At 38.9% G+C, this 17,072-nt stretch overlaps 1 protein-coding gene across 2 annotated transcripts in view; it reads right to left on the reverse strand.

Moving 5' to 3' along the window:
• The window catches only part of RASSF8 (Ras association domain family member 8), a 96,720-nt gene that overhangs the window by 12,336 nt on the left and 67,312 nt on the right, over window positions 1-17,072 (reverse strand). For both annotated transcript variants that reach the window (XM_084877252.1, XM_084877251.1), the window contains exon 3: window positions 1,771-1,975. In XM_084877252.1, coding sequence (XP_084733378.1) covers window positions 1,771-1,873 — 103 coding nt within the window. In that variant the 5' untranslated portion in view covers window positions 1,874-1,975. The remainder of the gene's footprint in view (window positions 1-1,770; window positions 1,976-17,072) is intronic.

Consider the following 17,072-nt stretch of genomic DNA (forward strand, 5'->3'; position numbering starts at 1 on the left):
ATCCTCATTCAAGGTATCAACTTTTCAAAACAGGTCTGGACCGAGATGCTGAGGAGGCAAAAGTGGAGAGCAGGTTCTGTTAAAACTTCTTTTCAGCCGAAACCGGTTTGGCTCAATGGATAGAGCGTCGGCTTGGGGACTGAAGGGTCCCGGGTTCTATTCCAGTCAAGGGCATGTACCTTGGTTGCAGGCATATTCCCAGTGGGGGGTGTGCAAGAGGCAGCTGATCGATGACTCTCTCTCATCGATGTTTCTAACTCTCTATCTCTCTCACATCCTCTCTGTACAAAATCAATAAAATATATTTTTTTTAAAAACTTCTTTTCAGCTTGTTCACAAACAAGGACATTCCTGAGTGCAAACGGATGAACTCACACCTGGGACACGTGGGCATCTTCCCTTAGAAATTCTGTGCAGAAATGTGGTTACGATGTAGACAAATGAAGCTTGTGTGTACTTCCCAAGCGCCATGCCTTTTGTGTGTGTGTTTTTGTTGGTTTGTTTTTACTACTGTCCATGGCTTGATTCCCAAATATAACACTTAGAAAGTTTGACACTTTCTAATCCTACTTTTCACTAAGGAAAAAAACACACACAAAAAACCCAAAAAACAAAAAAACACAATACGGTAATATTTAATTCAAATAAGTTATGTGAAACTTTGAAACTTTTAAAAGGGAAAATTACTAAAATAAGTTGGTTATAAAGAATATGAAATTAAATACGTGAATTCTCCCCTCTTTAATAGATAAACTTAAGTCCATAACATAGTATTAGTTCCAATTGCAAGAAAGTTTTGTTAGATGTGAAAGCCTAGGATTTTCAGCATTGTTTGATACAGGAGTGTGCTATATAGTATTTACGGCAAAACCAAAAGAAACCCCTCTATCTTTGTATATGGCATTGCCAACTTCTAACGGTGCATCTGCCACAGTGCAGGTGGCACACATGTCTCTATAAAATGTTAAACTGGATTGTTTCAACCCTGAGCTAAATTGACGTGCTTTCAATATAAACCAGTGTGACATAAAATAAACTTTTGATATGAAGCTCAAAGACAAAGAGGCACCGAACACCTAGCAAGGGGCTGAACAGTTTCCTCTGAACACATGCTTGCTAAATAATGGATTTAAGATGTAAATATAAACTTGAACCCATATTACTGGCTTTCCTGATGTAGATGTTTTTGCCTTCATCATGTTCCAAAAGGGTTTTAGGCAACTAAAAAACACTCAGACAATGTGATAAACTGGGAGTAAAGAAGAAGAAAAAGTGCATCAGAGTAACTGAATTAGATGGAGCCAGAAGGCATATACTTGACAACGTCATCTTTACTATATGATAAGATTTTAAAAGTACACATTACCTTTCTAGTAAAGATCCATGTTGTTTACTTTGTTGCATTTTCTTTTCTAAACACATACAGAATGAGCAGTAAATAGGATTTTTCCAACGAGGGGCTTGGGAACGAGGACTCTGGGTTTTGACATCTTTCATTCCAGAAACCATTGTTAAGGACCAAGAGCAGAAGGGAAGATAGTACAGACTCTAGACTCAAGTTTAGTAAAATCTGGGAAGGGGGAGGGGGGAGGGATCAGAGAGGCAGGGTCTTTACAGATTTACCTAAGCACAGGGAAGAGTGATAAAAGTGTGCTTGTGAGATGTATCATGAAAGCAAATGAACAAAACCTGTTAGAAATCAATATTTAAGACAAACAAGCAACAGGACCCATAAATCACTTCACCTCGGACCCCAGGGAATTTGCTTACCTATCGCTTGAGCTAAGGCAATGACAACCTCCTGACAAGTTGTGACTTCGGTGACCCCGCACACAATCCTCTGCACTCCATCCACCCAAACTTTAAGTTCCATGGTGCACCAGCCCGTCACCCGAGGGCCCTGAGACTGGGCATCAATGGTGTCAGGTCATGTCTCTGGCTCTGCAAACACGGAGAAGGCAGTCTGTGCAGTCAGCTAAAAAGAGAAAAAAAACATTTTTAATAGAATGAATCTTAGGATTTCTTCTAGTATGCAACTATTACACAAAGCAGTTTTTTAAAATATATTTTATTGATTTTTTTACAGAGATTGGGAGAGGGATAGAAAGCTAGAAACATTGATGAGAGAGAAGCATTGATCAGCTGCCTCCTGCACACTCCTTACTGAGGATGTGCCTGCAACCAAGGTACATGTCCTTGACCAGAATTGAACCTGGGACTCTTCAGTCCCCAGGCCGACACTCTATCCAGTGAACCAAACTGGCTAGGGCTACAAATCAATTTTAATATAGGATGATCCTACTACCATCAATGACCATGTGCTTCCTTATTTTACAGAACTGAATTCAGCCGCATGAATGCAACTGACCTGTCATGACAATATTTCATAACTGTTATTTTCATAATTATAGTTTTAATTATAATTGTCATTTTAATCGTAAGGCCACTCCTATTCGGTAAATAAATCTCATTTACTTGACTAAGTCCCATTGCTCAACATTTAAGCTGTTTCTTTTTTTAAAAAAATTATTTCATTAGAATCATTTCTGAGGTTAAAATTTTTTTTTTTAAAGTGTCATTTTAGGAATTGTAAATAATGGAACCAGTTTCTACAGCCTTGCAGAGGTGTGTGCATAACTCCAGGGCAGTCCTTTGATCTGTATGTCCCTTGCCTTCCTCTCTTCCCCGGGGACTGAGTGCCTCTTCACCCCTCCCCGGTGCTTCACAAAGCACAGCACAAGGCTCAGGTGAACAGAGAATATTAGTTAAAGGAAATGAATTCCTCTGGTGGCTGACAACTTCCCCATAGATGTCCTTTTCTCATTTACTTAATTAGGGTTTGACAAGTTTCTTAAATCACGTTATTCTAATAATATAAACCGTAACCTTTTATTACACTTGCCATTTCCCAGTGTTTGATTTTTTTTTTGTTTTTTGTTTTTGTTTGTTTAGCTGCACTGCATGTCAAGCAGAAATTTTTACTTTCTCCTACAGTCAAGCCAAATGCCTTGATTTCTTCTATTCAAGTGTCATTATGAGCCTGCTAAGGATCAATTACACACGGTTCTTTTTCCTATGAGTACTGAAAATCTCCACTCTTCCTGCATCAAATATTTAATCAAATATGATTTGTCTGTCCATTGTCCCATGGTTGTCCAATTTTTCTGTGGTTTTTTTTTTAAAAAAATGTTAACGTTTATGAGGTGTAATACACACTGATTTAATTAGAAAGAACATGACTTGGAGGTTTACAATAACAATGGTGTTTCGAGATTAATGCCTTATTAAAAAGCTTCTTTTAGAAACCCTAAAATTTTTCTTGTATTTCTCTTGTGGTATTTACTACAAACAGTAATTTAATTATGTACATTCTCTTACAGGACCTAAGACAGTTCCAGGCCACCTGGCCACCTGGGTGAGTTGAAGGAGAATATCAATACTCTCACTTTCTCTAGGGACGTTACAAAAATAGTTCTTGTCATCCCGAAAACAAGAGGAAGGACTGACCGAATGCTAATTTCCCAGCACGTGCTTTAGCTCTCCCTGCAGTGCTAAGGCGGTTCATAAACCCCCATGCAACCAGAGAAAGGGGCCACTGCCTGTGACGAGCTGATTCCGTAACGGTGTTCCTCAGTCATGGAGTCCTGTGAGCTCTTACGGGTTTCTGGGGGGAAAGGGTTCTGAAACCAACGAATTGTAAGGAACACAGTAAATAAAATTTTAAAAGCTCCCTTAATGGGCTGGTGCGCACTCTACACGTCAAGTAAGAGGTTTATATGCTATTGTCCCCAATCCATTTAGAGAACATTTAAAGGAAGGAAAGAGAAGACTTAGGACTTAACAGAACTTGTTTCCCTCTCTGCTAGACATTCTCTATTAGAATCAGAATATGCATGATTCTGTCTTGGAATAAAGTTAAGTTTAAAAAATGGCCAAACAATATATATTGTGTTAAATTACAATAATATATTAAATTTGAATTATTTGATTTAAATAAATGAGCTGGATAAAACAAACAAACAAACAAAAACTCCGTGGCGTTAAAATCTATTGAATACCTAATTTCTTATCATTAAAAAAATTTTAAACTTGGGAAACCTAACAAGAATGACAACAGATCTCATTACAAGTCCTTCTCCCCACCAAGAAACCTGTCATTTCAAGGAAACTTACAAAGCACCGTTTTTTAAATGTCTACAAAGGTTTTAGTACACCACCACATATTTTCCTACCCAAATTACCACAGTTTCACCTTAATGAGCTTTTAATCATTAAGTGAATACAAATGAACATAAAACACATGTCCATCTGTTAACTATTACAGAGTTATAATAGTTATAGTTATAAAGCTCATTAATAGTTAATTAATGAGCTTTTAATCATTAAGTGAATACAAATGAACATAAAACACATGTCCATCTGTTAACTATTACAGAGTTATAGTGATGTGGGAAAACACGGAGCACAAATCACACTGCCCGAGTTAATCACAACCTGCAGGGTCTATAGCCACTGGATCACAGACTTCCTACCACGGGTCATCACAGAGAAGCCCCGAGTCTGTGTGTCTGTTTTAACACCACTAATATAATTCAACCTTGAACTGTTGAGGAGGGCAGGAAAAATGCCTTCATGGATCAGGTCAATGAACCCCATGGCCCCACACTTTATTTCTAGAAGGGCCGCTGGTTTTAGTACATGGCTCCTGTCGAGTTTGGGGCTGTACTGACAACGATCCCTAGGTTCCCTAGAGCCATGAGAGTCATTTGAAGAATCCATCTTCCCAGCAGAGGCCCCTAGAACTCCCCGCTCTTTCTCTCAGACCCTCCAAAGCCCAACTCCGAAAGCTCTGCTCCCAGCCCCAGAGCTAGACAGGAGGGGAAAAGTCCTACATTGTAGGTGCGAGTGATGGACAGGTCATCTTTGGAACTAAAGACTCAGGAAGCAAACAGGCTTTGGAATCCCAGTTGGAATTTGGAATGGTTTTTGTCCACGGAAACCATGATGCAGGTAGAAGTAAGGTTCTACTGTGAGGGTATGGATATAAGAAGCATGTGTTTTCATTATGAAGTTTCTATATTCAAAGCACTACCATTTTAATAATTTTGATAAGAACTAAGTTTGTTAGGTAACATGCCACTGCTGAACAAGTGTTCTTTAAGAACCATTTACTATCTTAAAAGCCTACTGGAATTAAGCATCTGAATTTATGGAAACACTTCCCCAAAATCAGTGGAATTACATTCAATCCTCATTATTCATCGTTTCCTTATTTGTGAATTCACCCACTCACAAAGATTTTTGTTGCTGTTAATCCTCACCTGAGGATATTTTCCCAAAATTTTTAGAGAGAATGGAAGGGAGGGGAGAAACACACAGAGAGAAACATTGATGTGAGAGAGTTATGTTGATTGGTTGTCTACCCCACGAGCCCCACCCAGGGCTGGGGATTGAGCCTGAAACCAAGGTACGTGCCCTTTACTGGAATCGAACCGGGGACTCCTCAGTACTCAGGCCAACACTCCATCTACTGAGCCAAACCAGCTAGGGCACTAAGATTTATTTTTAACCCCCAAACTAACACTTGTGGCACGTTTAGTCATTTACAGACATGTACACAGCAGTGAACAATTTGAGTTCCCAGCTGAGGCTAGACAGGTCTTTGCTCTGCCTTCTTGTGTCTGCTTTCATTCTGTCAACAAGTGTCCTTGTCAAAGTCTATTTAGTGTTATGTTCTTGCATTTTTGTTGTTGTTGTTATTTTTCTGATTAAAATGTCCCCCCAAGCATTGTGATAAAGTACTATCTACTGTTCCTAAATGCAAGAAAGCTGTGATGTGCCTTAGGGATGTGTGTTAGATAAGTTTTGTTCAGGCACAAGCTATAGTGCTGCTAGCTGTGAGTTGAATATTAATGAATCAACATTATATATTAAATTAGAGGCCTGGTGCAGATTTGTGCACCAGTGGAGTCCCTCAGCCTACTCTGTGCCCTCTAGCAATCCAGAACCCCTCGGGGGATGTCTGACTGCCAATTTCAGCCTGAAGCTGGCTGTCCAACATCCCCTAAGGTATGTGTGCAAAGCGGCAGGCGGCCAGGGAGGAGCCCGAGCCTGGGCCAGGCGTCATTCCTGCTAATCCTGACATCGCTGTGCCTGCTGCCACTGCCACCACTTGGTAGCGCTACTGTGGAAGCGGTGGAGTCTCACACCACAGCAGTTGTGCTTGCCAGCCAAGAGCTAGGCATCTAGCACCTGTCAGTCAGCTGAGCAGCACTCTTGCTGTGGGAGCACTCTGACCATCAGGGGGGCAGATACTCAACGTAGGAGCTGCCCCCTAATGGTCAATGCACATCACAGTCAAATGATCAACCCGTCAACCAGTCGCTTAGGGTTTTATATATATATATAGACTAAAGGCCCAATGCATGAAATTCATGCAGGGGTAGGATCCCCAGGCCTGGGCGGTGATCAGGGCCGATCGGGGCCTTCTGGCTGCCGGCTGGAGCCTTCCTTCTTTCTGTACCACCTGCTAGTAGTCAGCGCATCTCATAGAGAGCGATCAAACTCCTGGTCTCCCGGTTGAACTCCCAAGAGGACACTTTGCAGATGAGGCTTTTATATATATATAGATATGGTGTCTTTAAACAGAAAAAAGATGTAAAACAAGGTGATGTATTGATCACTTGACAAAACTGTTGTGACCCAAGGCTCTGGTGAATAACAAGAGGTGACTGCGTACTCTCACACAGTATAACTTCCTATGGTGGTAAACATTAAGCTTCTGTGTAAATTCCATTATTTCCTGGACACTAGACACAAGCATACAGACAGACAGCTTATTACCAATTTTAACGTTTCCTTCATTGCTAGTTTTGCTTAAGACCTAGGGTTACTGCATACCATAGCTTTCTTTGTAAAACCAGTATACAGATAAACTGAGTTATAATAAAGTTCTCACAATCAGAGTAGCTACTTTAATTAAATGAAATGCTGATGCTAGCCACTAGTTGCTATTGTTGGTTTTTTTGTGTTTTGTTTTTTTTGTTTGTTTGTTTGTTTTTGTTTTGTTTTTGTTTTTTTTTACATCAGAGAGCAAAATTCAGCACAATGAACACAGTATATTCTGAATAGTAGTTATTAGAATTACTAATAATCAGATAAACTTTTCTTATACCCAGAAGTGTTAACAGATCATGAAACAATATCAAAACCTTTTAGAAATAAAGTACTTTGCTAGGATGGTACTCATTTGTGAACTAACAGTTTGGATAAATTCTGACCAGTCAATTATCGCTCTGAGCAAAAATAGAGTTAATATGCAATAATTATAATTTTAAAAGCAGGTTCTTTACAATTACCTATATAAGAAAACAGATACAGGTTTCCAATAACTAGGGCTATTGGAAACTACTCAAAAGTAAGGTCAGTTTCAAAATAATTCCTTCTACCAGTCTAATATACTAACTGACATCTTCAAAAAGTCATTTATTTCCTCTTTGCCCCCTCGTCTTCCACTCCCCATTGCCCCCCTCCCCGTCCCGCTGCCCATGGTAGTAGCTACTTGTAAAATCATTCTAATACCTCATGGTAACACAATAATATTTATTAGATTGACTTTTTTTTGTTGTTGTTTGTTTGTTTTTAAATGTCTAGCTCACAGAACACTAATAAAGCCAGTGTTAGTAATAAGGCCTACACAGCATCATACCTAGGAAGGAGTGAGCAGAGGAGAAGGCATGGAGAGGTCAGAGCGCCCATGGGTAGTAGGTTGAAGGGATGTCACAAAAATGATGGAAAGGAAGCAGATACACACTATTCAGTCTAGATCAAGGCCTCCGATGGCCCTCACAGCCCTCATGTAAGCCAACTCCTGACGGTTGCAATCTCTCTAGTGGCAGTAGCCTGGGTCGACTTTAACAAGAAGGCCACGTTTCACCACAAAATGCCACTAATCTTGCGTGGCACGTGCAACTTCTCTTTTTACTTCCTTTCTACCATTCCAGCCTTGCCACATTCTCCTTCTCAAGACACAAGCCTACCAGCAACACTAAAAAAATACATTTTGTTCTACGTATTTGGTTCTAAGGAAGCTGCGGATTCCTCACACCTGCAGATGTCAGAGTGGGATGGGCATATGCAGGTCCTTCCTCCAGGCACGTAAAGGTCACCCATTTCAAAAAGCGTCAGAGCTAGCAATGCACTGGCCATCAATTAGTACCATCATCTCACTGAACACAGAAGGCTGAGGCCAGGCCAGATCATATCACTGGATCCAAGCCACGTGGATAGATGGTAGCAGAGCCAACCTTTGGAATACCATATTAATGTAGATTATTCTGAAATCTGAAATTAAATGACTAAATTTTACATATATTGAAATAAATCCAGTGCCCAGTACAGATGTTATTGAGGGAGTTGCTCTTGTAAAGAACTCTGGTTAAAACAGACCATAAAATGGGGGTTACCACAGGCATAAGAAAATTAGCATAAAAAACCTATATGTGGTCTGTTCTCGCTAATTTTCTTAAATGTTTATGGTAGGTGGAACAGCCGGGGACCTTGCAACTTAATTTTATTGGCACAAAAATCTCTTAAGAAACATAAAAATAATAGATCACTGGGTTCCACTTCTTGCTCGAGTACTATAAAAAGCCATCTGTTTTGCAATTACATCTTCTGTTAGGTCCCAGCCTACTTTTTTGGGCCTTCAGAAATAGTTGAAAGCATGTGTGTAATCCAAGCTCTGTGATGTTTAACTCCTGGTAAAGCTTAGTATGACAAGAGACCATACTTTGAAAACCTTAACGTGAAAAATCCTCAACTCTGGCATCAATTATATTTGTGCTTTCTGCTACATGTGCTATTTCGTGCTCTCTTTCAGAATCGGTAGGAAACTGGCAATAAGCAGATAATGGTATAATGTGTTTCTACTGGGGAAAAAAATCACTGTAGGTGATATTTAAAAGACAGATTTAAGTACAAATAGATTTGTGATCTTCCTCCTTAAGCAGATATACTTTGCTACCTTCATTGTAAACCAACACTTCAAAAGAAAATATGTCCTTGTTTTTACTGAACTAGCCAGGAACAATAGTAAACAGCTAACACTTACTGTACTCTTACTATGTGATAGATGCAAAGGTAACCGTTATATACACATATACAGTACTTTACGTAATCCTTTCTATCAGTAACTCGTCCAATATTACTCAGCCAGCAGGAGGCAGATCCAAATGTGAAAATGCTCAGAACCACTAAAAAGCTACTTATTTATAAGATAAAGTTATTGGTCGAGTCTGCAAGGACATTTGGAATCGCCAATCCTGGCTCAGGAGAGAAAGTGATTCAGCAGATGTGACAATGGGATCTATAAATTCCTATGCTACTAAGCTAGGTAATATATTTGACCTAACTGTTGCCACAGAACTGGGATGTAGCGAAGAGCAGATGTTCAATAATCAAATCGGACTTAATGAGGCATCCCTGGCCCTTGAGGTTTCTGCCGGAATAGAGCTGGGATCCGAGGCAAATATCACCAGACCACCAGTGTCGATGGCCTTTCGACTACAACAGGCTGTCTGCAAAGCAGGATCATTTCTCCTCCACACATGAGTGTATGTGGCTACTTGCTTTCTGATTTTTTTACCCACTTCAAATTCTTAGACACCATTCAGGTATAATGAATCAGTTTCCTGATGTTAGTATTCATGGTATTCTGCAATGAAACCCACCATTTTACTTAATAGAGGATAAAAAGACATGTATTTTTTATCTATGAAGTCAAAATCACCATAGGCTTCTCACTCATAATATCATAACTATTGAGCCCATCAATTCTGACACACAATTTTTATAGTTACAATTATGTGTGTAAACTCTTCAAAAAAAAATTTTTTTAACTCATAGCCACAATAGTGACTTCAAATAGCCAAACTTTATACATCAAAACATGTTCGTTAGCAGGTATATGTTTCTAAACTAAATTAATAGGTAAACATTTCAAAGCCAAAATAAAATAATTTGGGGAGGAAATAGTAATAAAATAAATATATTACTAAAGGAAAATTTTAGCTCCTTGGATCAAAGGGGTTACCAGACTAAAACTCGTACTAACTTTAATTTTAAGATTTAACTAATGCAGTAAAGTAGAACAGTTTAAATGTTTTTTTAAAAAGATTTCATTACTAAATTTATTCAGTGGCTAAAGTACTAAATGCTTTAAGAGTATGAAAACCAGAGATTATATTTGGCAAAAAACTAAAGAAAGATGCCTAATTCCTAAGAATCTCTGTTAAACTAGAACTATTCCAAATCATAGAAAACCAGCGGCTCTCTCTATGGAGGACACCCTCTTCTTTCCAAAGAGTGTGCTTCCCCCACCCCCAGCGGACCATCCTCTCCTCTCTTTCATCTCTCAAAGCCTCTCTCCACGCCCCCCCCCCCCACACACACACCCTCCTTTTGCTGTAACTTGTTTCCTGAGCCCATTTCATCTATGGTTCACTTCTATTTCTGACTTTCTAAATAGATTCTCATAAAAAAAAAAAAAAAAAAAAAATTTAAGAAGTATCCATTCAAACAACTTGAAAAGGTAGTTAGTTTCCCCTTACCCTTTAAATAATAATTTTGTTTATTCTGTTTATTTCCTGAAGAAAATCTAATTAAGTAATTAAATCCCTAGATAATATGCAAAAATAGGTGCATTTTTGGTGATATTTTGAAGTAATAGGGCCCAGCCAGTGTGGCTCAGTGGTTGAGTGTTTACCTATAAACCAGGAGGTCACACTTTGATTCCTAGTCAGGGCACCTGCCTGGTTGTGGGCTTGATCCCCAATTGGGAGGTGGGGGGGAGCAAGAGGCAGTCGATCAATGATTCTCTCTCATCATTGATGTTTCCCATCTCTTTCTTCCTCTCTAAAATCAATAAAAATATATTTAAAATTCCTTTAAAAGTTATAGGTATTTTAATAGAGAGGTTAGTTATTCAGTGTGACAAAACAAATAACGCTATCGTCCCAAAGTGCCACACTATTCCTCACCCTATCATTAGTGGCCATTCTCTTTAGCTACCGTGTGCCCTCTGCACTGGGCACGTGGTGAGCTTCAAATAACGTGGGAAGTGTTGGACGGTTGAGTGGGCCTTCGGTGTTATTAAAGAAAATAGATACCAAGTTTGAGATGTGTACTGTGAGATTTCAGGGCACAAGACCAGATGTTTATTGTAAATATTGTCAGTGATACTCTACTAGCAGTATCCCATTTGTTGAATTGTGCTTACTAGGCCTATTCCCCGCCCTTTACAGAAGCCACAGCGCCAGGAGAAGATGGCTGTGAGCTGTCCATCAGCAGTCAGACTGAGCGAGGAAAGCTACACGCCTAACCTAAAATACGTGAATCAATATAAAAGACTCAACTACAGGGTATTGCTACTGAAGCAATTAACTGTTTAAAAATCCCAGTACGAGTTCCAAATCGAACTGCTTGCTTAAGGGGAAAACACCCTATTGTTTGTTAGGTTTAAATAAACTTATTTGCACTTCATTAGCATATCTGATTTCCATCATGTGTTTATGTTTTACCAAGTCCTACCTTTTCAGAGAAGAGAGCGAAGCTCAAGCACTGGTAATCCAGTGGTAATCCTGGCCAAAGGTCGCCTGCAGAAGCACCAACCCATGGAATGAAATGGGTAAAAAACATGGCCACGAATTCCTCCAGGGGCCACTAAAACCTGCCTCTTGCTCCCTCCTCAGTGAGAAGGAGAGCAGCAGCCAGGTAATAAGTCACTAATTAGACAGTGACTGGGGATGACACTGGGAGAGTGTACATGTCTAGGGTAAAATTGGACTTTTAAAAACATGTTTTAATTGAAGCATAACATACAACTTAAGTGTGATAAATTTCAAACACACCCATCTAACCACACCCAAGATTAAGAAGAACCCCTCTCCGAGTCCCAACCCTGCCCCTGAAAGGCAACCATCATTCTGACTCTATCATCACCATCTAGTTGTGCCTGTTTCCGAATTTCGTGTGAATGGATGACAGCTTTCGAAGTGGTGTCTGGTTTCTCTGGTCTAACGGTATGTTTGCTGAGCTTTGTGGCTGCTCCTGTGCACAGTGGTTCATTCTTTCTCACTGCAGTAGAGCTCTCCATTGTATAAATATATCACAACTTGTTCACCATCTACTGGTTTAGGGCATTCAGGTTGTTCCTAGTTTGGGCTATGATAAATAATCCTGCTTTGAACACTTATAGCTGAGTGCATTTCCTGCATCCTGCACCTGCCTGCTAACTGGTCCATTCCCCTGTCTTCCCATCCTGCCTCTCTCCCCCTATGTATCCATTTTTATCGGTTGTTGCTAAAGAAAATCTTTCTTACGTTCAGGTTTGACTCCACATTCCCGCTCAGAACCCTATAATGGCTCCCCATGGCCTTCAGGATAAAATCCAACCTCTTCACAGGTCATGGAGTATGTATGACCTCTTGATCACCTTGCAACTGTTGCAGTTGCCCTGAGCAAAGCCAAAGCATTCCAGGTCTCTATGTATCGTTCTCTCCAGCATCTCTGTGCTGCATATGCTGCCCCCTCCTTGGAAAATGCTTCTGATTCTTTTTCTTTTTTTTTTTTTTTTTATTATTTATTTATTTATTTATTTATTTATTTATTTTTTACATATTTTCTTGATTTTTTTTTTTATTGCCCCCCTCCCTCCTTCCCACACATCCCCTCCCTCCCCATAGTTTTATGTCCATTGGTTGTACTTATATGCATTTATACAAGTCCTTCGGTTGATCTATTATCTCCCCCTGATCTCCCTCCCCTCCCCGCTGTAATTTGACAGTCTGCCTGTTGCTTCTGATTCTTGCACATCCTTCAAACTCACCTCAGCCTCCACCCAGGCCTCTCTTCTGACCTGGAGGTGGCTGCTCTCCCATGAGCTTCCAAAGCACCATGTTTTTGTTTTATCTCAACAGTTCTCATCTGCCTAACCCCTCTGATTCCCATACTACTGCTTGAAGCCCTGGCACTGTAGCTGAAATATGTCACACCTTAGTTTGCTCAATAGCACAGGTGCTAACTGCACAGGACAGAAACGGACAGTTTGCGTTTAACTGGGGAGAAGAGCACAGAACTAATGCAGAGGTGTCAGTGTGAACCCAGAGGTGACAGAATCGGTGTTCAAGGACTTTAAGTCTAGAAAAGCCCTGTAGTATGGATTTAAACTCCTGGAATACACGTTAAAACTTATTATTAGAGACACCATCGTAAATATTATACCACATTGTAAAATTCTTCAATATGTCCTAAGGCAATACTTAAAGAAGAGATACTATTGTTCTAATCTACAATTTGTGATTTCAATGTGATTATAAATAAAATGTTTAATTGAAATCATTTGTATAGATATTAATTTGTAAATACTCAGTGAAAGAAAATGTGCAAGTAAATTGTACTTACGAAAAAGTCAATAGGAAAATGACCACAAAAAAAGATAATACTAATGTTGAGGAATTGGAAAAAATTCAAAGTATAAATTCTCCTGAGACAGCTCTTTTTCAACACTTTATCACTTAAGCAAAGCTTTCTGCCTCCCTGAAAACAAATTAATCAAAATAGTCTAAATGTCACCAGCCACATGGAAGACATGTTCCACCCTAAAAACACAGAGGGTTTTAGTAAAAAGAATGTAAGGAATCTAATGAAATCAAAACAAAAGAATTGATAAGGTAAACAGCACAGATTTCTCAGCTATTTTTAGATTCCGGTTTGTAAATTACCTACCTAAATAAATTGTCTAAGATGATGAAGACACACACACACACACACACACACACACACACACACACTGCTGTGGTTAATATTCTCTCCTGTTTATAGCTTGGGAATATACAGAGTAAACCCAACATATGCTTTTTGCTCAACTGCTCCTTCAAATATATTATTTGTTTTCTCAGTCAACAAGTTCTTAAATTGTTTGTTTAGCTCCTTTTGATGAGGAAAACAAAGTAACCTTTTTGACTTATGTCTATATTATTTTAGAAAAGAGTTAAGTTAAATAAACACATATCTCATTTCATTTTTATTTATTTAATGATTTAAAATATATTTTTAATGATTTCAAAGAGGAAGGGAGAGGAAAGATAAAAACATTAATGATGAGAGAAGCACTGATCGGCTGCCTCCTGCATGCCCCCCTACTGAGGACCGAGTCCACAACCAGGGCATGTGCCCTGAACAGTGGGGAATAGAACAATGACCTTTTGATTCACATGTTGATACTCAACCATTGAGCCACACCAGGTGGGCTCTCATTTTTTCATTTTTTCATTTTTAAAACTAGACTCCAGCCGAAACTGGTTTGGCTCAGTTAGAGCGTTGGTTTGCGGACTGAAAGGTCCCAGGTTCGATTCTAATCAAGGGCATGTACATTGGTTGCGGGCACATCCCCTGTAGGGGGTGTGTAGGAGGCGGCTGGTCGATGTTTCTCTCTCATCGACGTTTCTAGCTCTCTATCTCTCTCCCTTTCTCTCTATAAAAAATCAATAAAATATATTAAAAAAACAAAACAAAACTAGACTCCAAAAGTTCCAAACCATTTATAATAACTAGTAATTATTTTTCTTAGTGTGATTCAGCCACACAAAAAAAGTTACCAATTAAGTTTTGGATATTCTAAATTTGTAAAAGCAATAAACATTTCTGTAGAGCTATCCAGCAAAATTAAAAATTTGCATCTAGAGCTGAGAAGATGGGTCCAACACATCCAAGTATCAGAGAGGTGACATAAAGCCATAAAACTCACTCACTTGTACCCTAATTACACCTTCAGCATTACTGTACAAGTTTACATCAGGGTGACCTGTAATTCCTTTTTAAGGCTGATCTAGACTTGCAATTTAGTATTTTAATATATGTACGTGTGTGTGTGTGTGTGTGTGTGTGTGTGTGTGTATGTGTGTTTATATACACACATTCATGCACACACAAACACTCTCTGCTTCCTTAACTACCGTTTAAATTAGAAGTCAGGGTTCCCTCATTTCTTCATAACTGCTAATGCTGTGAGTACAGTGCACACTCATTAAATTACTAAATTACCCAGTCGCTAACTGTTCAGGTTATACAGCAATCCAGTGTCAAAGCCAGGAGACGTATGCATCTCTGATTGTCTAAGTTTCCACAAATCCACAATAATATCAATGCGTCTAAGTTATCAAAGAAGCAAAATAGTACAGACCTCTCAGGAATAAATTTAAAATGAAATACTCTAAAGGCTGTACACATGAACACTAATGTAAGAAATCCTCAAAAACTCACATGTTTCAATGTGATGGATAACAACACATTCAGGGTAAGAAGTAGATTAAATAATTAAATTTTAGACTAAAAAAATCACACAGAATAAAACAATGCAAAGCATGCTCTAACAAACACAAATAAAATATTCATGCTAGTTCTATATCAATGTATTTAGTGCTTAGAAAACAATAAAAAGTTGCAGTCCAAAAAAAGAGTCAGCAGTTTCCTTATAAAATGGGAATCAAAAATTCAAGGCCTAATCATTTACCACTGAGTTAAGGAGGGGGCGGGAGAGGGACATGAAAAGAGATTTCAGGATGGTCACATGGGGGCCATGTTTTCACAATCGAGAGGATATCTACAGACTGTCAACTGGAGCACTCCTAGAAGCATAAATTGGACTCTTTTAGGAAGTTTTTGCCCTGCTCAAAATTTACCTAGTGGCAGAATGACTGAGAATAAAGTTGCTACTTTTTAAAAATTCAAATCCAAACAATCAATTATGTGTATTAGTTGTTGCTACTTAACAAAAACAAAAAAGTGTGTGTGTGTGTGTGTGTATACACACACACACACACACACACACACACACACATACACATATATATGATAAACAATGTCCTAATTTCCTTTTTTAAAATAAAAGAATATTAACATCTTAAAATTATGACTCAATAACTAAAAGCCACTGTTGAAATAAATCCAATACTGAAATAAATTTGTGGAGAGAATGATCAAAGTCAAGAAAATAAAATTATGACTTAACTTTAAATACATGATGTAATTCATGTGCTCTGTAAATCACTGCACCACCAGGGTCAGATATTCAGCAACACATGATTAAACAGAAAAACAAACAAACCCATACATAACAAATATTTTTCTTTCTATAGTTATTCGTTAAATCTAGGCAAATCAATCAATTTCTCTAAACCAAGTCAATAGTTATACCTCTTATTTAAATAAATCACTCAAGAACTAAATAAAAAGTAAAAGCATAAGTAATCGCCTCAACTCCCAGGTGGCAGAGTGATTGCTTCAAAGGTACCAGGGAAAGAACATGGACGTGAAAATGGTCAACTATTTGTACTATTCACACACCATCAAGTTTTACGCAGTGGGCAATGGGCTGTAATGTGAGAATCATTACAACTCTGCAATAGCATGTTCTATTTTTTTACCCTGAAAAATTCAAATAGTGTTGAAAAGTGTTAGATAACTTACAAAACTAGGCAAAAAAAACAAACAGTTAACATTATTTTTTGTAACAATCCCCTCACCACCACTATAAAAGTATAATTGAAACAGAACACCCAATAGCTGAGGTTAACTGATCTGTTCAAGAGTTAAGGTATAAAACTAGGTAAAGAACTCAGGTCTCTAATCTTCGGTTCTATAACACCCAGCCTCCACAGGAGTCTACCCTAGGACTCTACCTCAGACCCTTATTATCAACGCCCCCCCCCCCCCCCCCGACTCCCCCTGACCACCAGATTTATCTCAAGGAAACTATGAGCAGAAAAACGAGGCCACTTTAACCTGCCTAAGCAAAGCCAAGGAATGGAGATTGTCCTATCTACGTAGCAAAGCTAATTCTTCTGGGGATCCCATGAAAGTCACCCTAGGAATTTCCGGTTTGAGCCGGAACTGTATGCTGAATGTCATGAGGAGAAGCCTCAAGAAACACAGAGCCTTCGAGCATGTTCCCGCCCAATCACAAGGAACACCGACCATGTCCCTTCCAGTTCTGATTCTATCGTCACTGAAAT

The sequence above is a fragment of the Pipistrellus hanaki genome (assembly GCF_964339955.1).
Source record: "Pipistrellus hanaki genome assembly, chromosome: 3".
Taxonomy (NCBI): Eukaryota; Metazoa; Chordata; class Mammalia; order Chiroptera; family Vespertilionidae; genus Pipistrellus; species Pipistrellus hanaki.